The sequence below is a fragment of the Macaca thibetana genome, chromosome 1 (genome assembly GCF_024542745.1).
Source record: "Macaca thibetana thibetana isolate TM-01 chromosome 1, ASM2454274v1, whole genome shotgun sequence".
NCBI lineage: Eukaryota > Metazoa > Chordata > Mammalia > Primates > Cercopithecidae > Macaca > Macaca thibetana.
In genome coordinates, this window is record NC_065578.1 from 208791762 (window position 1) to 208815366 (window position 23605).

The following is a 23605-nucleotide window of genomic DNA, read 5'->3' on the forward strand; positions in this document are numbered from 1 at the left end:
GGCTAACTTTAATTAAGTCAATTACTGGCCTCACTTTTGTGCTTCATTTGCTCATTTAAACTTATGGTAAATTTCTTTCTCAAACTAATGGCAGAAAAGACTTTGTGGTCTCATGCTGTTAAAGTGCATATCACTTACAATACTACAGTATGAAGAGATGCTTTTCCTTTTATTTATAATTCTCCCACATTAATGTCATGTCTGTCTGTTCTAATTTAGTGCTTCGTATTTTTCGTTTTAAATGTACCTGGTCTGCTCCTATGAACATTTAGGTAGATACCTCAGTTTGAGGTCCTGTGAATCTGTGATTCTGTTATTTGTAAACATGTATGGAAATGGAAAAGAGGTTGGGCATGGTGGCTCACACCTATAATCCTAGCACTTTGGGAGGCAGGAGGATTGCTTAAAGCTGAGAGTTTGAGAGCAGCCTGGGCAACAAAGAGAGACCCCTGTCTCTACCAAAAAAAAAAAAAAAACAAAAAAAAAAAAAAACAAAAAACTAGCTGGATGTGGTGGTGTGCACCTGTAGTCCCAGCTACTCAGGAGGCTGAGGTGGGAGGATTACTAGAGCCTAGGAGTTCCATGCTGCCCTGAGCTGTGAGTGTACCACCCTAGGTAACAAAGCGAGACCCCGTCTCAAAAACAAACACAAACAAACAATCAAAAAGCCAGAGAGACAGAGAAAAATAAAGAAAAATATATACCTATAATAGTAGGTTCTCTCTATATATGTTTCTTTCCCTTTCTTCTTTCAAGATGAATTCACTGCTTGTTGAAATATAACTAACTGATCTAAATGCTGATGTTTTAATGAAAAGTATATAATGTGGATTTCATTTAATTCTGTCCTAAATCACAGTTTGGCCACATACGTCACAAATCCCTAGGCACCAAGGATTTTGGGTTTTGTTGGGAAGAAAACATCTAGGCCAGAAACAGTGTATTTTTACTTTGTTTTGAATCTTTTATTGTTTGGATCAGACCTTGTTTAAAAAATTTAGAGAAAAAATTTAATAGTTCCGTTTCTGCCAGTAGACTAATATTCCAGCTGTGGGAAAAACGAGAAACAAGCAAAACACCCAAACCGCCTCCAAACCAGAAGTTTTAAAAGGATTAAATTTGAAAGATTTAATCAGAATATATTCAATTTAAAAGGAAATAAGATTGAGGCATTGGAAACTTCTGAGGTAGCTAGGACTTGAAGAGACCTAAATCCCAGCAGTAAGAGAAGTGCACTGAGGTAGGTCTAACTTTTTTTTATACCAGTTTTCCCTTTGGGGCATTTGCTGAGTATTCATTTGGGCAGAGATTAAGGCAGAGGAGCCTGCAAAGTTTATGTAATCTCAGGCCTGACAACATAGGCAGAATTTGAGGGTATAAGATCTTGAAGGAAAAGAGAGAGAAATAAGGCTTACACTCTGAAGAGGCTTTCCACTTGAGTTATTTCTCTGTTGGTTGTGGTGTTTTTATTATTATTATTATTATTATTATTATTATTATTATTGTTACAAGACAGGGTTTCCTTGTCCAGGCTGGATTCGAACTCCTGGGCTCAAACAATCGTCCTCTCAAGTAGCTTGGATAACTGGCATGTACCACTATTCCAGATCATTTTTCTGTTATTAACCTTTGGGAAACAAGCTAAGAAGCTTAACAGAAAGCAGATCAAAAAGTCAGCAGTATAGTAAGATGTGACTATTGATTCTATGAAACAATTCTAATAACGTCTTGTGAGGTCTAATCTTGTGCTGGGGGGCCAAAAATTTGTTTCAGTGGTTGCTAAGGAGTAGGGGTTTTGACAATCATTCCAGGCTCTCAGTTGGAATCCTTGGAAGTTATAATTACTAGGAGAGAGGGTGAACTAAAGGTAGGCTGAATCTTGCTAAGTCTGAAACCCACCCTTCAATCTACTCAGCTCAAATGGAATTGGTGTTATCTGCCCATCATCTAGCTGCCAGCCATAGGTACATCTTTTCTGGAGGAAGAAACAAAATTAGCTTGTATACAGATTTTAACACACAGTATCTGATGTGCAGTTAAAAATGTTATTAGGCATATAAGGAGTCAGGATCAAGAGAAAATCTGACAGTAGAAATAGACCTGTAAGTGATCCAGATATTGGAATTATCAGTCACAGACCTTAAAACAATTGTGGAATCTACAATGAAAAAAATAAAATGGAAAATCAAATACTGAAAACCACAGTAAGTGAAGTAAGAACTCAGAAGATTAGTTTAACAGCAGCTGGGACATAGTTGAAGAAAGGATTCATGAACTGAAAAATAGATTAGTTGAAAATATCCAGACTGACTTATGTGGAGAAAAGAATATTAAGAATAAAGGGAAAAAATCATAAAAGATGCATTAACTCTAGTAATAAAATCTAACATACAAGTAACTGGATTCCCAAACTGTGATGGATTTGGAGCTATAATAGTGAGATTCAAGATTACTGTCAATCCTAAGAAAGATTAATACTTATAAAACCACACTGTGGTGTACCATAGTAAAAGTGTTGAAAACTAGCAAAATAAAAAAATCTTAAAAGTAGCTAGAGGAGGGAACAAAATTAAAAAGCCATAATAAGACTGATATATGAGGATACGTTAGAAAAATCTGAAGCAGAAGACAAAGGCATCTTTAGTGTTGTGAGGAAAAATTATCACTAACTCTGTATTATAGCCAGATAAAGATGTCCTTCAAAAGTGAGAGTGAAGTAAAGACATTTCCAGACAAATAAAAATTGAGATAATTTAGATACAGGAGATGGGGTTCTTCAGGCAGAAAGGAAATTATACCAGAGTGAAAACAGGAAATGCAGAAGGGAAAGACTAAGGAAATATGTGGCCAAATGTAAATTAATGCTAACTATACAAAATAATCGTATTAATGCCTTGTGAGGTTTAAAATATATGTGCAATTAAAATGCACAATGATAATAACGCAAAAGGTGGGAGAGGATAAAATTGTCAAACATGTTCAAAAATCTTTTTTCTGGAACAAGGTGAAGTTACTAATTTATATTTATAATGAAAGAGTTAATCACAATGGAAGATTATTAAATGTCATGGATGAACACGCAACCTCTAGGGTACTAACCGAAAGAATGAGAAAGCATAACCAACAACTTTCCAGAAGGAAAAATGCAATATCAAAATATTTGATTAGTGTAAAGGCAGGAAGAAAGGAGGGAAAAGAAATAAGAACATATGGGCTGAATCTGTTCTTAAATTAGATTATGGTGATGGTTCACAACTGTGTAACTATACCAAAAAGCCTTGAAATTGTGTACTTTAAATAAATGAACTTTATGATATATAAATTATATTTCCATAAAGCTACATAAAGAGAACACAAGACCAATATAATACAGATAATTTGATAAATATAACTATATAATAAATATAAACTCGTATTTTAAGAATAAAACTAAATGTAAATTGACTAAATACTTCAATCAAAATTCATAAATTGTCAGATTTTATTAACTGCAATTGTATGTTGCTTACCGGAGATACACTTTAAGACTATCTTACAGAAAGAGTAAAGCTATAGGATGGTAAAGTTGTATATATGGTAAAGTTGAATCTAAAGAAAGCTGGTATAACTATATTAATATCTGAGAAAGGGCTGGGCGTGGTGGCTCATGCCTGTAATCCCAGCACTTTGGGAGGTGAGTGGATCCCTTGAGGTCAGGAGTTCAAGACTAGCCTGGCCAACATGGGGAAACTCCGTTTCTACTAAAAATACAAAAAATTAGCCAGACGTGGTGGTGTGCGCCTGCAGTCCCAGCTACTCAGGAGGCTGAGGCAGGAGAATAGCTTCAACCCAGGAGGTAGAGGTTGCGGTGAGCCAAGATCGCACCACTGTACTCCAGTCTGGGTGACAAAAGTAAGAATCCATCTAAAAAATAAAAATAAAATAAAGTAAAAATCTGATATCTGAGAAAGAATTTAGGGCAGAAAGTATTGCAAGAAATCAAGATGGACATTTCGCTATGATAAAAAAGTCAGGGTATAAGAAAAATAATTCTGAATATACATGAATCTAATGATATAGCTTTCAAACTTAAAAAACAAAAATTGACAAAATTATCAGGAGAAATCAATCAACATTGAATGTATAAGACCACGCTTCTCGCAGTATAACAATAATCAGGCAAATAAATCAATGAGGATGCAGAAATCTGAACAGCATGATTAATTAACATATATATTGACATTTATAGAACACTGCACCATATGCTGAGAAAGTACACATTTGTTTCAAGTGCAGATGGAACATTTACCAAAATTGATTATGGAGGAAGTATAAGCAAATTTCAGAGGTTTGAAATAAGAGTGTATTCCTTTCTTATCATATAATTAAGAAATAAGTAACGAAAGGAATTGCAAATCCATAAGTCTAGGAATCAGCAAGTTAATCACAATGGCAAATGATGAGATATTTTTAATTGGATAAAGTGGAAAACATGAGATGTAGCTAAAACTGTGGATACAGTTAAAACTGAGTAGAGGGAATTTTTTGGCCCTAAATACATAAGAAGAACTGAATAATCAATTATCTAAATATCTCAAGAAGACCACAAAGAGAAAATATTAAACCTGAAAAATGTAGAAAGAAGAAATAATAAAGAGCAGAATTTATGAAATAGAAGAAATAATAAGGAGCAGAATTTATGAAGTAGAAAGAAACATAAATCATCCAAGCTAATAGCTGGTTTTTTGAAACGACTAATAAAATTGATGAGCCCTTGGAAAGACTGAATACAAAAAAGAGAGGATATAAAATTAACAATATTAGGAATGAAAATAGGAAATCACTGGAGAACCTCTAAACTATGAAAAGATAATAAGAGAATACTGTGAATAGCTTTATTCCAAAGAAATTAAAACTTTCTAGAAACAATATAGTGTTAGCAAAATACAGTTTACCAACTCTAACACTAGAAGTGGGAAATATCAACTGTCTTACATTTATTAAATAAAATGAATTGATCATTAAAGCCTTCTCACAAAGAAGTCCAGGCCCAGATGGCCTCACTGGTTAATTCCACCAAACATATAAGGAAAGAATAATACCAATCTTAAACTCTTTCATAATACTTCCCAGCCGATGTTATGAGGTCAGCATAACCCTGATCCTAAACTACGACAAAGACCTTGCAAAAAAAAATAATAAAGGTATAGACTAATATGCATCAGGGACCATAGGTGTAGAAATCCTCCATGAAATGTTAGCAAATCCATCCCATTGACAGATAACTCAATAGCCTATTACAACCAAGTTGGGATTCAAAACCAATTACTGTCATTTACCTTATTAAGAGAAAAAAAGAAAAATGTATTTATTTTAACAGATACTATAAAAACATTTTTAAATATTAAATGCCTATTCATTGCAATATTAGTAAGTTGACATGTAAGAAAAGTTACTTAAACTGATAGAAATTATCAAATGCAAAACTGGTGGAATCTTGAATTCTTTGAAGGCCATGTTGAATAAAGTTGGGAAAACTGAGCTTAGCAAAGTCACAGCTCATTATAAATAATTCCGTTATATTTTTATATTCTAGTAAAAAGCAATTACAAAATAAAAATAAGTGATTTCACTTATATTAGTATAATAAAACAACACACACCTAGGAATAACTCTAATGAAAGATGTGCAAACCTTTACACACAAAATTGAAAAACATTTTGAGAAAAATAAAGATGACCTTAAAAAAGGGATAAATATACCCTGTTCATATATTGGGAGGCTCAGTATTACAAAGATGACAGTTCTCTTCCAATTGGTTGGGTAGATCAATGTAATCGCAATCAGAATCCCAGCAGGTTTTCTTGTGTGCATGAAAGTTGAAAAAGCCAGTTCTCAATGAAGAAGAGCAAGATTATCAAATACAACTTTGAAGAAAAGAACAAGGTTAGAGTCTTTGACTCCTGGATATCAAGACTTATTTTAATGTTGCAATAAGACTGTTGGGTATTAGGACAGAGACAGAAAAATAGACCAGGGTAGAGTTCATCAGTAGATCCACACGTTTGTCTCTGGACACATTAGTAAGTGATGATGCAGTGCTAATGGGGAAAAGATGTATTTTTTTAATAAATGGTCATTTGGATAGATACATGAGGGTGGGTGAGGAGACGATTCTTAACTCCCTCCCTACCATCTTACATAAAAAGTCAATACCAGGTGTGTTGCAACTTTCAGGGGAAAGGCATAATAATGAACTTTCTAGAAAATTTAGTAGCTTTAGTAGCTTTGTGTCATTTTATTTTGTTGTTGAAGATTTGCGTGTAATACCTTTATGTCTTTTGTTTTCTAGTATGTAAAATGCAGATGATAAGATTACATGTAAAATGTATGGCTCAAAGCCTGCCACACGGTAACTGCTTTAACTCAACAGAATTATCCTCAAGTTAATCAATTCGAAAGAAGCAACCAAACTTTTTTTTAAAAAAAGTTTATAGAAGAGCTCATGTTTATGTGCCCTAAATTTGTAATTAAAATATGAATGCACATGATGGGTGGATCACTTGAGGTCAGGAGTTCGAGGTCAGCCTGGCCAACATGGTGAAACCCCATCTCTACTAAAAATACACAAATTAGCCAGGTGTGGTGGCGGGCACCTATAATCCCAGCTACCCAGGAAACTGAGACAGGAGAATTGCTTGAACCCAGGAGGCGGAGGTTGCAGTGAGCCAAGATCCCACCACTGCATTCCAGCCTGGGTGACAGAGTGCGACTCCGTCTCAAGAAAAAAAAAAAAAAAAAAAAAAAAGAATGCAAAAATAGAGATGTCGTTTGGATTATCTGCCTTTCGTATAGTGATATAATTTAAAAATAATTACTTTGTGTTAGATGCTTATGTCCTCTCTGCTAAATCAAGTTGGTGTTTAAATAACTATTGTTTCTTTTAAGGGGAATTTTGTTTTTATTTTGAAATTTTGAAATGAAATTGCTCTTTTTATTAGTGTTAATATGATAAGACATTTAATGTAATTTCCTGCAGATATTAAAATAGTCATTTAATAAAATCCATATATATATTTTTAATATTCCACATACTTGGATAAGTTATTGGAAAAAATGTTCCTCTGTCTTATATGTTTTATGGATTTGTAACTGCTTAAATTCTAAAATTGGTTAAGTTTACTGTGAATTTTGTATTTCCTTTTCTTGATTAGCTCCATTTGAATCATTCTTTTCGCCATTTGCAGGAATTTAAATGATTCCTGTTAACAAGAACAAGAGACGTGTCATGAAATCGTTCTGCATTGCTTATGCATAATTACAGTTTTATTGTATGTTAGTCTTTTAACCCTGTGGACCATTTGTCTTGTCTTGTGTGTCTAGCTGATAATTCACTCCCAGCAATGCTGTTGCTAAGCTTTTCTTTGGGTATTTGGATATTCTGTTTGTTACATTATTGCTCCTAATTCTTGCTCCTTGAAGAACTGTGTCTTTTGTAATATAGAACATTAAAGAGCTCCTGTTACTATCATTAGTAACTATGACTCTTGATTATAAATTCTTTCTTCTGGAAAAATCCCATGACTTTATCTTTGCACTGACGGGAGTGTGTGTGTGTGTGTGTGTGGGTGTGTGTATGTATGTATGTGTGAATGACTGACATGCGGAAGTGAACCTGATGATGGCAAAATACAATGTTTTTGATAATCATTGATAGCACTAAAAATATGGCATATTCTGTTTTCCTGATAAATGTGAAAAGGAAGTCATTTAAGTTTTTTAGATTTTTTGGGGGGAGAGAATAAATATAAAAATTTGCCCTTTTAGAGGTAGAAAAGTGCACAAAACAATTGCACTATGCTGGACATGCCTCTTTTGCTTCCCTTTGCCCCAGGATCTAAAGAAATGGATTCATCACTCCAGTAAGTTACTGTTTGAGAGGCAATCTTCCACTTTCTATAACAACAAAATATTTTGAAAAATGTATAGTGAAAATCAGGCCTTTCTGTTCAGTCAAGTGTTTTTCTTAAATAACAACAGTGTGTTTGTAAAATGCAAAGGAGGAAGTGAGTTTAGAACAGATTTTTCTGAAGACTAAGTAAATTACAAAATAAGCCAAAATGCTCTGTTAAAAGTAAACTATTGAATTTCATTAGGGCTTCATAAAATTCTACCTGTATATTTAGGTTGATTTTTTAAATATCACTTTATAACGTTTTTAAAAGAATCACTCTGTATGATGCTTTTTATGCACATTGCTTCCCAAAAGCTTGTTTACCAAGGCATTGGAGATTCCTAGCTAATAGCCCAAGATTTCTGCCTAAGTAGCATTAGCTTCTTACCTAATTAATGAGTTTTCTAAGAAAAAAAAATTACAAAGAAACTTTCATACATGAAGGGTGTGAAGCAAACCACAGCTCCCACAGGACATTCTATAGATGGGAGGTGAGTTAAGGAAACTTACCTTTGAGACTGAGTATGTCCCTCAATGTTGAAATTTTTTATTCTGATTTATTTGCAAGGAATCCTAGGGTGTTGTAGAAGATAGTCTTGGTTGACAAATGACTTTTTTGTTTGTTCTATTTACAATGTGGGTATGATTATAGTCACTTAAATTTTAAAGAGCCACATAATGATTAAGAGACTAAGATTCATTTATAGATACAATTTAAAAAAATAATTTGATTCCCGTATAACTTCAGAACTATTTGTTAAGGCATGCTTTTATATTATGAAATTGTATGAAATGCTAGAAAGATTAGAGTAAGAGAAATTTTACTTTAAGTGTCGCGAGAGAAATTGTAGTTAGACACTATATCTCTAAATTGGTCTTTTTAATTAAATCAGTTTTTATAATTAGAGGAGAGTCGTAGTTCTTAAATCAGAAGGCCTATTACATTTGAGAATTAGAAATGTTCATGTTTGCTTTTAAATATATTGGATTTTCATTATTTCATGTACCTGATGCATTTCCAGCCTAATGTCTTTTAGAGTTCTGATTGCTAAATTAACTTAGTTCTATTTGTTTGGTGAGATTAAATGTTGTTAATTAAAAACTTGAATACAATTTTTTATGCTTTAGAATTGGAAAGAGATTGTGGTGCAAGGACCAAATTGATATCAATTCATTTAAATGATAGTCATTGAAACATTGCTAGGTATTTGTTTGTTTGTTATTTATTTTGGCTTTTTCTTTCCACAGCAAGTTGATGTGGAAAAATGGGTATGTGTTTCCATGTATTTGCAAAGAAATTGTGATCTAAAAGTGCATGCTTGCTATTGCCTCTAATCTTTTGTTTTGCTTCCTAGTGGTGGCTTGTACTATTAGTGTTCAAACTAACTGCTTTGTTGTAATGAACATGTGTTTCACAGGTCTCTAAAGAGAACCTTATGTTTCTGGTTTTGCTTCATCTGAAATGAGGCATATTAAAGTACTTTCCATCCCTAGAACCATATAGTTTTTATATAGTTTGTTTTGTAATTATTATGTGCTCTGGCCAACAGAAAGGTGTTTATTATTCATACTGTGTATCTTTTGCAAACAAACTTGACTGTTTAATCTCAAAATTCCACTGCTTGGTCCTTATATTTTTGTATGTACTGTAGAAGAAGACAATTATATATATAGTCATAGAACCTTTTTTGGGGGGGGTATAGATGGAGTCTCACTATGTTGCCCAGGCTGGTCTTGAACTCCTGGACTCAAGTGATCCTTCTGCCTCAGCCTCCCAAAGTGCTGGGATTACACACAGGAGCCACTGTGCCAGGCCCTGTATAATCTTAAGCAGTGAAGGTGAATGACCATGTAGAAAAAGGCAGTTACAGGATTCTGGAGGCTAATTCTTAGAGCCCACGTTGTCACAAGTTGTGCAAAAAGTTATGTTGCTTCTTTTGGTCTCAGTTTCCTTATCTGTTAGTAAAAATTAAAGGAGAGAGGAAATACACCAAGGTACCTTCTAATATTTAACACACCAGGATTCTGAATGGAAATCCAAGTCTCCTCAAGACTGATATTCCTACTCCACTTTTTCCCAAGAGTACAAAACAGTGAGGCTTTTCAGTGTTGAAATGTTTTGTTTTCATTTGCTCTGCGACTTACGTGAAGAATCTTTTAAGACTGACTTAACTGATGGCTTTATTTTATCTTCATTATTTTTCTCGTCCTAGGATCCAACATTTTGAGAATTTTGCTATCTTTCCAGTGCCCTTTCAGTAGTGTTTTCCAACAATTTCATGTTCATTTGTCTTAAAACATTTTTTTTAGCCCTTTAAAGACAAGGAAACCTGTTTTTTAATTTACCACTTCTAATGACCTTTGAAAACTACGGCTTCTATGTTATATTGCTGAGAATAATTTGAAGTCTTCATCTCTCTCTTTGTAACTGAACTACTACTACTTTTGACCAACTGTTTGTTTTTGACATTTCCTACCCTTCTCTTTGGCTATAGTTAAAACACTGATCCAAGCTTCACATTTTTTCTTGTCTTGGTGAGGGAAGCCTGCTTCCTTCTCAGAACACACATGACACCTCTGTGTCCTGCACTTCCCTAATATCAGCATCCTACAACATGGCTCTCTGTCTTTTCCCATCCTTGCATCCCTTCACTTCCATTACACTATTTCTGTGCCGTATCTGGATTGGTATTGACCAACCACTCAAGCTGCTTTTACTTATTTTGTAAATAGCATTTGCCAGTAAATAAAATCACCTTTTCACTGTTGTCTAAAAGTCTTCCCCTCCGTTCCTCTGCGAATTTGGTTACTCTTGATCTGCCTATGTTATTTCTTTTTCTTTCTTATTCCTATAATAATTTATTTATTTTATTTGTATTAAGTTTATTTGTAAATCATTACAGCAGAGATTGCCTTCCAGTTCTGAGGAACTATCTGAGATATTTTCTGAGCTGAAAACCTTGAGGCTTAGTTTGCCAGTGGCTGGCTTAATAATCTTATGTAACCTCTTCATTGGCCATAATCTCTTTGTCTATAGGACTAGAATCTGCTTTCCTCCTTTTTTTCTTAAATATGACTATTATGTCAATGCTAAACATATTGATGCCAAAATATATGTTCATTTAGAAGTCATATGATGAAGAGATTCTGCTGGGTTTTAGAACGCTGATGAGCATTCTGTGTAAATGTCGCAGCAAATTTCAGACTGGAGCTCTTTTTTTCTTTGAAGACCTGTCCAGTTCATATCTTTTGCTTTGGCCATTAGAAGTTTGAAATTCTGCTGTTACAGATATACCTTGAAGGCCAACAGAAAATAATTTAACCCTCTACCCACCTAACCAAGGACTGTTGAGACTGCTCTGTGGGGCTGGTACTCCCCTGCCCCTTGGCTTAAATTAGAACCGGTCCCATGACCTTTCTCGTATTCCAAGAGTGAAATACCCCACAGACATTTCCAGTCATACAGATCTCATTTCAGTAATTAAAATGCCCAAACCTGTATAATAGGCGAACTCGAAGCTAATTCAATTAACTTGTCTGGGGTAGAGCTGGAGGGAGGGATATCTGGGAAGCTGTTTCTTGCTTGTCCCGCCAGGTTCCTCACGCCCTACTTGGTACCCAGAGAGTCTGCCACTCTCAGGTGCTGTGGGAAGGAGATAGAAGAGAAAGCTTGGCAGGAAAAGTCTGCTTTGATCATAGTGTCATGCACTGGGCTTGCCAGGTTTCTAATGCTGACTTTCTCTGTGGGTACTTGGCACTGGTCTTTTGGGGAGCTTCCATCCCCAGAAATCTCTGACTTGAGGTGTTCTTGCTGCAGACAAATGCGTCTCCACTAGCTGGCCAGTGGCAATTCCTTCCTCTTCCTGATAGTTCTTGGTGGCCTCTGAGACAATCCCAAGCTGGATCTATCTAGCATGACCCCCATTTGCTTGTTGGCAGTGTGGTCACTTCCCGATTGCAGCCCAATAGGGCTATACCCAGCGTTTTGCCTCGCAGTCTCCAGGCAGAGTCAGATACCAGTCCGTGGTGTCCCAGGGACATCTGGTATCCCTGAAGCCACCCTTGCTAGGCTTGAAGTGAGGGCAAGCTTGGGAGGCAGGCAGGATTCTAGGTCCACCTGCACTTCTCTCCAAGAGACTGTCTCTTTGCTGTCTGGCCTCTAATAACACACTGGAGGTGGGCAGGCAGCTAAAGGCAGCCAGTGGATTTGCAGCCACCCTCTTTGGCATCTCTGCTTAGATGGCGTAACAGTATGTTTTGGAACATGATAGTACAGGTGGTCCTCCACTTGGGGCGAGGTTATATCCTGAAAAGCCCTTCAGAAGTTGAAAATATCATAAGTGAAAAATGCATGTAATACACCTAACCTACAGAACATTATAGCTTAGCTTAGCCTCCCTTAAACATGCTCAGAACACTTACATTAGCTTACAGTGGGACGACATCATCTAACACAAAGCCTATTTTACTGAAATGATGAATATCTCATGTAATTTATTGAATACTATACTGAAAGTCAAAAACAGTGGTTTATGGGTACTCAAAGTACAGTTTCTGCTGAATGCAAATCACTTTCATGCTATCGTACAGTTGAAAAATCACAAATAGAACCATTTTAAGTCAGGGACCTTCTTGTAAATCCCATTCGGAGACTGGTCATTGTTTTGTTTTGGGACAGATGTGCAGTTTTAACTTCTGTTATATTTGCTTATCTCGGGTGCATTTACCACGGCTAGATTAAGACCTTTGGGAGCCTTACAAAACTAAGGCTAAGCTAAGCTGTAATGTTCTGTAGGTTAGGTGTATTACACGCCTTTTGGAATATATATGGAAATTAAAATGGCTTCTGTATAAATCTCCTGATAATATTATTCTGGATAGTTACATCAAAGGTCCATCAATCACCTTCTCTTTCTTTCTCTTTTTCTCCCTCCCTCTCTCCATCCCCTTTTCCCTAATTCCCTTCCTGCCTTCATCTCCTTCCTTCTCTCCCTCATCACTGTCTCTTTGAGCAGCTGTGCATCTGTTTAATCATAAGCCCACTGAGTTATCAAATGCTGCTCTTTACCCTTTAAAAGAGAATAAAACTTCGGAGTACTGGATAAGAAAGTAACTGATGGTCATTTCCATCTATTCCACTCCTAGCCCTTTTCTAACCTATAGCAATGGTTTCCAGTGTGGAGGCCTAGGATTCAGGTCATGAGTGGGGTGAAGACAGCAAAAGGATGGAACAGACTGTGAGATCGTTGTCTATGAAGCATTGTCTATAGACTGAGTGCTGTCTTATACATGTAGTTTCTCTTAAAAAATATGATGATGCTGTTGTGATTGTTAAAATCTATAATCATGTCAAATGTTTCTAACCAGCGAGTTGTTTAAAAATGCATTTCAACACACAATGGCTATTATGAGAGAACCTGCAAAATGCTTTCATGCTGTCATGGTTCATTCATGTTTGAAATGGTTTTAAAAAATATATGGAGTCTTCTGTATTCTGATATGGGCAATTTTTTATGTGTAGGTGATGATCTGAATAGAGGGAAAGCTTTATATGTCTTCAGGACATTATTATCCATTTGCCCTCTGTAGAAATCAATGTGTTGCTTTTGATTTAGAGAAATTCTCTATCGAGACAAGCTGGGAAATGAAGAAAGCCCTAGATACCTCTTCTATTTCATGTTTTAGGCATTTATGCAGCTCTTTGCTTTATAAACATGTCACAGAGATGAAGTGTGAGAACTTATAGTAGCTTATCGGAATCATTTATTTTTCTTTACCCTTCTGAAGAAGAACTACATAATTATATGTACATATATATGTCAAATTTATTATACTGGAAAGAAAAGACATTCTATTTAACTACTGTCTGTACAGAGCTGTTGATAGGCTGAAAAAAACTGTTGCTGCAAATCTGCCAAAGAACAGAATGAATTCTTTTTAAACATATCTGCATCTCACATAACTAGATTCCAGTGATGGTCATTAATAGGAGTGATACAAGGGCATTTCAGTGGAATGTGTTATTATGTGTGTAACTGCTCATTCATGGGCTGATAGACAAGCCTCTTTCAGATGATTTCTGTACCTGTAATCAACATGTCTGTCTTTTCAGAGCATCTTGGACATTTTTAGCAGGGGAATCCTAGAAAGTGAAACATTTCCATAGGATTTATATAGATATTTTTTAAGACAGGGTCTTGCTGTATCACCCAGCCTGGAGTGTGACTCAAGTGATACTCCCACCTCAGCCTCCTGAGTAGCTGGGACTACAGGCATGTGCCACCATGCCTGGCTAACTTTTTGATTTTTTGTAGAGACAGTGTCTCACTATGGTGCCCAAGCTGGTCTTGAACTCCTGGGCTCAAGCAGATACTCCTGCCCTGGCCTCCCCAAGTGCTGGGATTACAGGCATGAGCCACTGCACCCAGCCAGCTATTTTCATCATAAGAGCAATAGTTGAAGTTTTTCAATCTCAAATGCTATTAGATAGTATATGTTGATATATGTTTGAAACTCAGAATTGCTATTGTTAATTTTTTTTCTCCTAAAAATTGTTGGGACTATCATTAATTAATTATTGCTACCTAGAAATCCTAGTCTTTGATGGTGAAATATCCTTGTTTTCTCAACATAATGAAATTTACCTGATCTTTCCTCACAAAGGAGAGGTTACCAGTTGGAGAATTATGGAGAATCCTAGCATCTTGATATGTGGAGAGGAAAAGATGGCAAAAAGGCTTAAATTTGATGCATATTTTGTGTGCGGAGTAGGGCATTTTGCCTCCTTAATGGAAACTTCATGCTAGAATGACTTCTGAGGCTATTCTGAAATTGTTGCATTTGATAATCCTTTTTAATGGCAAGCCCCCAAATGTTTGGTGCTTTGTCACTAAATCCTTATCTGTATAATTTTTGAGGAGACATTTCAATAACAGTTTTTTTTTTAAAGTTCTAAGGTAGGTTTTTAGAGGTGTGACTTTTTAAAAATCAGATTTTAGTTCATGAAACTGAAATACCAGTTTTAAAAAACCAAGGTTGAACTGAAAGGCATCATTATGATAGAGGAGCTCTTCTACATCACCTGAATTATTGTTTCCTTCTTTGCACCAAGAGCAGATTAAATATGCATTCTCTTGATATCCAGTACTTGTTAGCAATTTTCAGAGTCAAGTATTGCCGTTTGATTTGTTTTTCTATTCATAATCATTTGCGTTTGCTAGGAAAGTGCCTTAGCTTATGCTTATAGACAAAAGATGATTCTGCTTCTTTTTGTCATCCATTTGACACCCAGGGCCATCTATGTGTTAAAATGTAGCAATAGCAATTTCTCTCCCTGGCTTCCATGTTAATGTAGCATGTGCCCTCAGGTTTTGCTTGTATTTGGAGCTCCATCTGACCTGTCAATTCTGGATTAATCTAAACCTAGGACACTGAGTTACTGACACCTGCAGTTGTAGCCTAAAGAACTAAAATTTCCACCTTTGTGTTTCTGTGCAAATTAATCATCCAAAAAATTCTAAGACACAAAGCTGGTTGGAATCCATGACTATCACTGCCCATATAGTCATCCCTTACTCTATTTTGTGTAATGAAATTTTAGCTCTTGTCTATTAAGCCTCTCATTAGTGAAATAAATCAAATAGTTCATTTATTTGCTAACTTACTGTAAGCACAAAAACTACGTTCTCCACACCCAAAGAGGCTGCTTTCTTCGATATTTATCTTTATGTGTTTCTTTTTTCTACTTTCCATCATATCAATTTTAAAGGGTTTTTGTTGTTATTCTTTTTCTGTTTGTTGCTTTTATCATACAGAAGCAGTGCTTACACTGAATTAAACTAATATACTCATCTTTTTTGTTTTAATGTGCTTTGCTTGCTTCTTTTGCCTTAAACGATCCCTTTGAATGTCTCCTGATGCTATAACTTTGGTAATATCTAGCCCTTAAACCAATTTGAACAAGAAATGATTTGTACAGAAAGTTAATGTCTATAATGCCACTAATACCACAAATCTTTCATGTTCTTGATTATCTTTTGAAAATGATGTTTGTGTATTACACCTGCTCTTCTTTCTCATTCTACGGAAGGATATTTCAGCATTTGCTATTTTCAGTTGTCATACTATTTTATCGTGTATGCAGCTTGCTCTCCTCTGTGTCTTATTCTTCCTGCGGTCAGACACGACTTAGCAATGTGGAACGGCAGACCTCAGTCACTTGGCCGACCACTCTTTTTTTGTTGTTGTCAATACCTACTACAGTTTTAAAGCAGTTCAACTTAGATACCTGACAAAATCGGGCTGAGGACATTTTCTAAAGAAAAATCTCCCAAATCTAGCTTAATTAAAAAAAAAAAAATCTCATGGAGAAAGTATCTCTTAACAAACTATGTGCTGTACCAAAATGTTAGGTTTTTGCATTTCTTTGAATTAGGGCTTAATAATGATTTTGCCTAATTCTTTAGTGATAGCTCTCCCATTAGTGAGTCACATGTGATTGGTCGGTTTAACATGGAAAGTAAGTTTCCTGATAATTATATGTGATTAATATCAGTTATAAAAACGTAACTAAACAGCGTGTATTTTCTAAGCCAAGAATGAAAGCTTCTTTACAGTTTTTCCTTAAAATTGTAATATTGAAAATGAAAAAATTAGTCTCAATAGAATTTCCCTTTAATAATATACATATTACTATGTAAATATGTTTCAGGTTACAAGAAACATATTTCTGGATTAATCTAAACCTAGGACACTGAGTTACTGACACCTGCAGTTTTAGCCTAAAGAACTAAAATTTCCACCTTTGTGTTTCTGTGCAAATTAATCATCCAAAAAAATCTAAGACAGAAAGCTGGTTGGAATCCATGACTATCACTGCCCATATAGTCATCCCTTACTTACAAGAAACACATAAAGATAAATATTGAAGAAAGCAGCCTCTTTGGGTGTGGAGAATGTAGTTTTGTGCTACAGTAAGTTAGCAAATAAGTTACAAAAAATTGTAATATTTACAAATATCTATATTGGAAAACTTTTCCTTGCTGTTTTTCTTACAACTAGTGTCTCTATGATATCTTTTCTCCGTAGGACTTAGACATCAACCTGACAACTAAATTCAGCCCTAAGTTTGGAAATATATCATTGTTTTCTTTTTTGTACTCTTTCATCTGTGTAACTATCCTAGGAATAAGAAGTCAAAGAAACTTTAGAGGTCTAAAGAAAAATGAAGTTATTTGTAGATTTGCATGCACACACACATAATACACATTATGTTTTGTAGAAGAAAAAAAGAGCTATTATATAATTTATGAAAGGAGACTGTGTCATTTTAAGAGAAATAGAAATGCTTTTGTGATTTTTCTTTGAAATTCACCTTTCAAAATATTCAGTGTCTAAGAAATTGCTTACTGTTATTTTGCATGAAATGAGAGCCACTCATTGCAGCGTATTAGTTTACGATCTCCCTTACCTGTTTTAATCTACTGTTTTTATTAAAATGAGTTGGGTTGCTGTTTGCTTTTATCACTGCATTTTTATGAAAAAGATGAAAGTTGGTTTTTTAAAAAGCATTTTCAGATGATCAGTTTTTAAGATAATATCATTTTTGGTGCTTAAATAGATTGTAAATGGAATCACTCATTAAAGTAGAGCAGCATGTTTTCACAGAAAAAGGAAGAAACTAATGTAAAAACTTTTTAAAAGAATTTTGCTCGCTACAGCTTTTCTCTAGCATGTAGTTGATACTAAGTTTTGTTGCAATAACACGGTGAATGTGTTTTTTTATGTTTATTGTTTAAATAGCTCCATTTAGGATAATGGAGCCTTTATAAGTAATAGGTATTTTTAAGGGAATCTTTGAGATCATGTCTATTTAATGTTTCCTCTCTTTTCCTTATGCCCCTACAGAAATTCATGATGAAGGTAAGACATTGTAATATATCTGCTGTGTATATATAGCAGATATATTACTATATATGGATTATATATGTATATATCTGCATATTAGTATAGCTGTATTATATATGTAACAGATATATATATATATTACTATATATCAGCTGTATATATGTGATACTTTGTATGTTTTATGTATGGTTACACACATTTGTTTTACTTTTGAATCCATGTAACTTTTCTTCACATGCTTTAAAATGTTTAAATATTAAACTTTGGAGCTTTTAGATTTAGATAAATCACATGTTTAGATTTAAAAGCTCAACAAACAAAAATGTCAAGCCAAGATTTGACACTTTTGGGTCATATTGTAACATGTTTAATTGCTAACATTAAGAATTTTTCTTATTAAAACAATTTTAATAACTCTCCATTTAGAATGTTCACTCTGGGCATTATGCTGACTTTGCATTTATGCACTTTTGTATGAATACAATGGGAAATTCTTCCACTGGGAAATTAGGGGAGGCACCAAGAAACTACTTCTACTTACTCCAGGAGATGTGAAAATAATTCAGCCAGCCCCTTTTCATTTCTCGACTGGACTGGAAAAGTGAAAATATTGTAAAAGTAGACAAATAAAAAGAAAAGAGTAAAGCATGTGGACATGTCATTGAAGGAATACGTGAGGGACAGACAGGAAGAAGAGTAGACTATGGTTATTTTAGGATATATAGTAGAAAATTTTTGTTTCATTTTCATATGCCCACTACATTTCTCCTATAACATTTATGGGGTTTAATTTTTTTAATCTTAAAAGCCAAGAAACAATGGGTAGGTAGAAAAATTGATATTCAGTTAAGAAAGCCTTAAAATAAGTGATAATTTTGAAAGAAATAGACTGTGAGAAATATTAAATCAAAATCCCACATATAGATGGAAAAGGTTGCTTTGAAGCAAGGGATGCATGTTCTTGTCAGTCTGTTGAATTTTGTGGTTAAATCCATCATGTTTAATAAAACTGAACCAGGTGCATTGCGGGATACCCTAAACTGGACCCGTTCACTACCAGTAAGAATTTGGCATTTTGGATGGGATGACAGAACAGAGCATTTCTTTGAAGACATCTATCAACCAGGACATGGAACATCTTCCAGAATTTCCAATAACTCTAGCTCTTATTTTTCAGTTGAAAATATTATGATCACATTTTGAAGAGAGGACATTAATCCCTAAATTAGACATATCATGAAACAAGAGTTTGGATTGGAAAAATATTAAAAACAGCAAAATAGGAATATTTCCTCTCTTTGCAAATACTAATAACTAACTTATGATTATGGGTTTGAGAAACTTTAGTTTTTCATGCTAAATCTGCATTTGCTGTATTCATTTTATCATCTCACTCTTAATTCAACTGTACCATGCTGTATAGACTTCCCCTTGGGAAGGGTGAATGAAATGGTGGCCTGGAACAGACATCTTAAGGTCTCTTGTGAGAACAAATGTGTGTAAAAACCAGTGCAAATAGAAAGATGATGTAGAATTAGTTAAAAGCAGGTGGTATGCCTAAAATAATTTAATTAGGCCCCCAGTTCTTTTAACTTCGAGGCCAGAAGGCCAATAGTTATTTTCACACTTGCAGTGGATGATCTGGAAAGGTTAGAATTGGATTAAGGGGAAGGCACATGCATGTAATTACAGTAATTTAAGTCACTTAAACAGAAAAACATGCTGAATTTTATCTCGCTTTCACCTTTCAATCATGCTTTGCTTTGGGTTTCGTACGGAAAAGGCATTAACTTCTTAGAACCAGATGGATGCTTTCTTGTTGTGGGAGCCTATTTCTGCTGGATGGTGCTAAACAGTGGTGCCTTAGGACTGTCCTAAGCCTGATCTGTTCCCTGTGGAGACTTTCCATGAAGACACCATCCCAAGTAAGCCAGTCCGTGTCAAACAGATGTCTTGACAATGTCAAACTGGCCTTTTCAGGCACCTTTATTTCAACTGAGGCCAGGATTCTCATTGATTGTTATAATCCTTCAGTGACCCCATTGTGTGATTCACTATTTTATTTTTTAAGAGACAGGGTATTGCTCTGTCACCCAGGCTGGAGTACAGTGGATAGCTCACTGCAACCTGGAACTCCTGGGCTCCAGTGGTCTTCCTTCCTCAGCCTCCTAGGTAGTTGGGATTACAAGCATGAGGCACTTTGCCTCATGCTTTTTTTAAATACAGTTGGCTGTATTTAAAAAACACGGAGCCCAAAAGCAAAAAAAGCAAACCAGAAAGAACAAAATATAGAACCAGTAATTTTAATGTGTATGTAAACCTCTTTAGTCACACACATACACACGCACACACACATACTATATATATATGTAAATTTTATATATATATATATAAATGAAACCTGTAAACCTCTTTAGTCACACACACACACACACACACTATATAAATAAATAAATAAATAAGTAAATAAATAAATAAATGAAATGTGTAGGCAAAGCTTTACGGTAAAGGAGTACTTCCTGGTTAACTTCAAGGCCTTGTCCTTCACTTTTAAAAAAATTTTGTTTTGACTAGCGTGGCTGTCAAGTGTTATTAAAGTTCTTGTGGATTTTACAGCTTTGGAACTTCAATCTGGTATGAAAAGGTGAGCTTCTATCAAAGTAATTCAAACCAGACCAAGTAAATAAAATTGTTCTTGGCCACAATAAATCAAACGCATTATAGAAAAAATAAGTGCTCTCTAAAGAGAGCCTCATTCTCTGAAGGAGTATAGTTTTTCTTTCTTTCTTTCTTTCTTTTTTTATTTTTTTGAGACGGAGTCTCGCTTTGTCGCCCAGGCTGGAGTGCAGTGGTGTAATCTCGGCTCACTGCAAGCTCCGCCTCCTGGGTTCCCGCCATTCTCCTGCCTCAGCCTCCCAAGTAGTTGGGACTACAGGCGCCGCCATCACGCCTGGCTAATTTTTTGTATTTTTAGTAGACACGGGGTTTCACCGTGTTAGCCAGGATGGTCTCGATCTCCTGACCTCGTGATCCGCCCGCCTCGGCCTCCCAAAGTGCTGGGATTACAGGCGTGAGCCACCACACCCGGCAGGAGTATAGTTATTCAAAGTAGATTTTTCCCTTTTCTTCTCAGTTATGTGAAAAAAGTGGTTTTTTGTTGTTTTTGTTTTTTTGTTTTTGTTTTTGAGACAGAATCTTGCTCTGTCACCCAGGCTGGAGTGCAGTGGTGCGACCTCAGCTCACTGCAACCTCTGCCTCCCGGGTTCAAGCCGTTCTCCTGTCTCAGCCTCCTGAGAGTAGCTGGGATTGCAGGTGCCTGCCACCACACCCAGCTAATTTTTGTACTTTTGTATTTTAGTTTCACCATGTTGACCAGGCTGGTCTTGAACTCCTGACCTCATGCGATCCACCTGTCTTGGCTTCCGAAAGTGCTGGGATTACAGGCGTGAGCCACTGTGTTCGGACCCCGAAAAGAAGTGGATTTTTTTTTCAGCAGTTTTTCTTATTTTAATACCTTTTAATATCTGTTTTTAGAATAGTTCTGAGTTTTTTCAAGCAAAACATAAAGTTATTTTAAGAAGTTATGTGGAACAACAAGAATGTGATATATGTTTAGTAAAAAGGTTATAATAATATTGGATATTGAAGCATCTTTCTGTACTTCTTAAGGCACAGGTCAGTGTCATCACTCTTATTCTGAAAATTTTTAAAGACCTCCTTTTCCTGCAAAAAGAAGTACAGATTTCTCGTCATAATATTCTGTGCTTTCCATGGTCTTTCCCTGATCTAATTTTATAATTCCTGTGAAGTTTTCCTGTGCAACCCAACACTAAAATTCCATGATTGATTCCTCCTTCTTACACACCTTATGATTATATACCATGACCCCTGTATACATACTCCTCACTCAGCCTGAAGTGGGCCTCCCCATATCCAGCTTTTCATTTGACACCTCTGCTGAGTGCTTACCATGGCCTGACCTCACGCTCAAAGCTGGAGGTGAAATGATAATCAGCACAGTGTCATTGTCCTTGAGGAGTTTTCAGTCTGATCAAGGGGAGGAGGGTTCTTGCGTAGAGTGTAAGGTCAAAGTACAGGTGTATACCTAGGGCTGCAGGAGGATGGGGAGAGTGACTAGCTTTGAGGAAACTGGATGAGGCTTCATAGAGTAGGTAGTCTTTAATCTGAGTTTTAAAAAGTAGAAGGGGAAAAAATCTGAGTATAAATGGGCCTGTGCAATTCAAACCTGTGTCGTACAAGAGTCACATGTACATAAAATATGTAAAAGTTTCATTCCATTCTTATAAAAACTTTATTAAATTATCAAATCAATACATATTTATTCTATACAGTTTGGAAGTTACAGAGGAAAAATCCTTCAGTTACACCAAGAGGAAAAACTATTGGAGGCTTTCTTATTAAAAAGGCTTTATACAACAGAGAAGACTAGAGGGAGAGGGAAAGTTGTGTTTCGAGATAGGGCAGCATGAAAGCAGTATGGCATACTCAGGGAAGGGAAAGTGAGTATGTTTGGACACAGGGTGATTGAAGATGAGACTAGAGATGAGTGAGACAAAGTATCTCTGTACTTCTCAAAGTGGTCTCTGGATCAATAGCATCAGTATCACCTGGAAAATTATTGAAATGAAACTTCTCTGTAACTACCCCAGACCTACTGAATCAAAATCCCAGTGGTAAGGGCCAGGAATCTGTGTTTTTACAAGCTTTCCAATTTAAGAAGCACTCTTCTATTTCATGGAAAGGGATTGATTGGACTCTTTCCTATAAGCAGTTGGGAGGAATGAGAAATTTTTAAGCCTGGAGGCGTTATGATCATTTTTGTGTTTTAGGAAGACTCATTCATTGAATCAATGTTTATTTATTTATTTATTGAGACAGAGTCTTGCTCTGTTGCCCAAGCTGGAGTGCAGTGGTGCAATCTCAGCTCACTGCAACCTCCGCCTCCCGGGTTCAAGCAATTATCCTGCCTCAGCCTCCTGAGTAGCTGAGATTACAGGCATGTGCCACCACACCCAGCTAATTTTTGTATTTTTAATAGAGACAGGGTTTTGCCATGTTGGCCGGGTTGGTCTCGAACTCCTGACCACAGGTGATCCGCCCGCCTCGGCCTCCCAAAGTGCTGGGATTACAGGCATAAGCCACCACGCCTGGCCTGAATCAACATTTATTTAGTGCTTCTTGTATGTCCGGTGTGCAGGTAGGCACCTGGAATACAATGGTGATGAAGGTACCATGGTTCCCACCCAATGGAAACCGTAATATAATGGGAAACAGATTATAATTAAGTACCTTATGAATAAATAACTATAAATTATGATAATTATTTACTGATACCAAGTTTATTATTCAAGAACTAGATAAAATGCTAACCCCATAATAGAGGTTACATGAACTTTATTCCAATGTACACATTATTTCAACAGCACTTTGCTTGTCTGCAAGAGTTCTTAATGCATTCTTTCCTACTGACGTTCCTTTAAGAACAAGAGAATATTTTATCGACTTGCAGGTTAAGTTACCCTTTTGTGTTTTTCTCTTTTGTTCTCCTTTTTTCTCTTCTCTCTAAAGACTGCTCAAGGTGGTGGTCATCGAACACTCCTCTATGGACATGCCATATTGCTGCGCCATTCCTACAGTGGCATGGTGAGTACGCATTTTATTTCATCTCCCTGTGGTCATGCTGATCCATTTGGGGGTACCTGGTCAGAAAATGCTGGTAGCATCATTTCTGCAATGGTATCAATG

The 23605-nt window shown here is 35.8% G+C and overlaps 1 protein-coding gene across 8 annotated transcripts in view; it reads left to right on the plus strand.

Moving 5' to 3' along the window:
• RYR2 (ryanodine receptor 2) overlaps positions 1-23605 on the plus strand; it is a 795071-nt gene that overhangs the window by 304137 nt on the left and 467329 nt on the right. For all 8 annotated transcript variants that reach the window (XM_050770606.1, XM_050770614.1, XM_050770624.1 and 5 more), the window contains exons 4-6: positions 9186-9202; positions 17840-17854; positions 23429-23503. In XM_050770606.1, coding sequence (XP_050626563.1) covers positions 9186-9202; positions 17840-17854; positions 23429-23503 — 107 coding nt within the window. The remainder of the gene's footprint in view (positions 1-9185; positions 9203-17839; positions 17855-23428; positions 23504-23605) is intronic.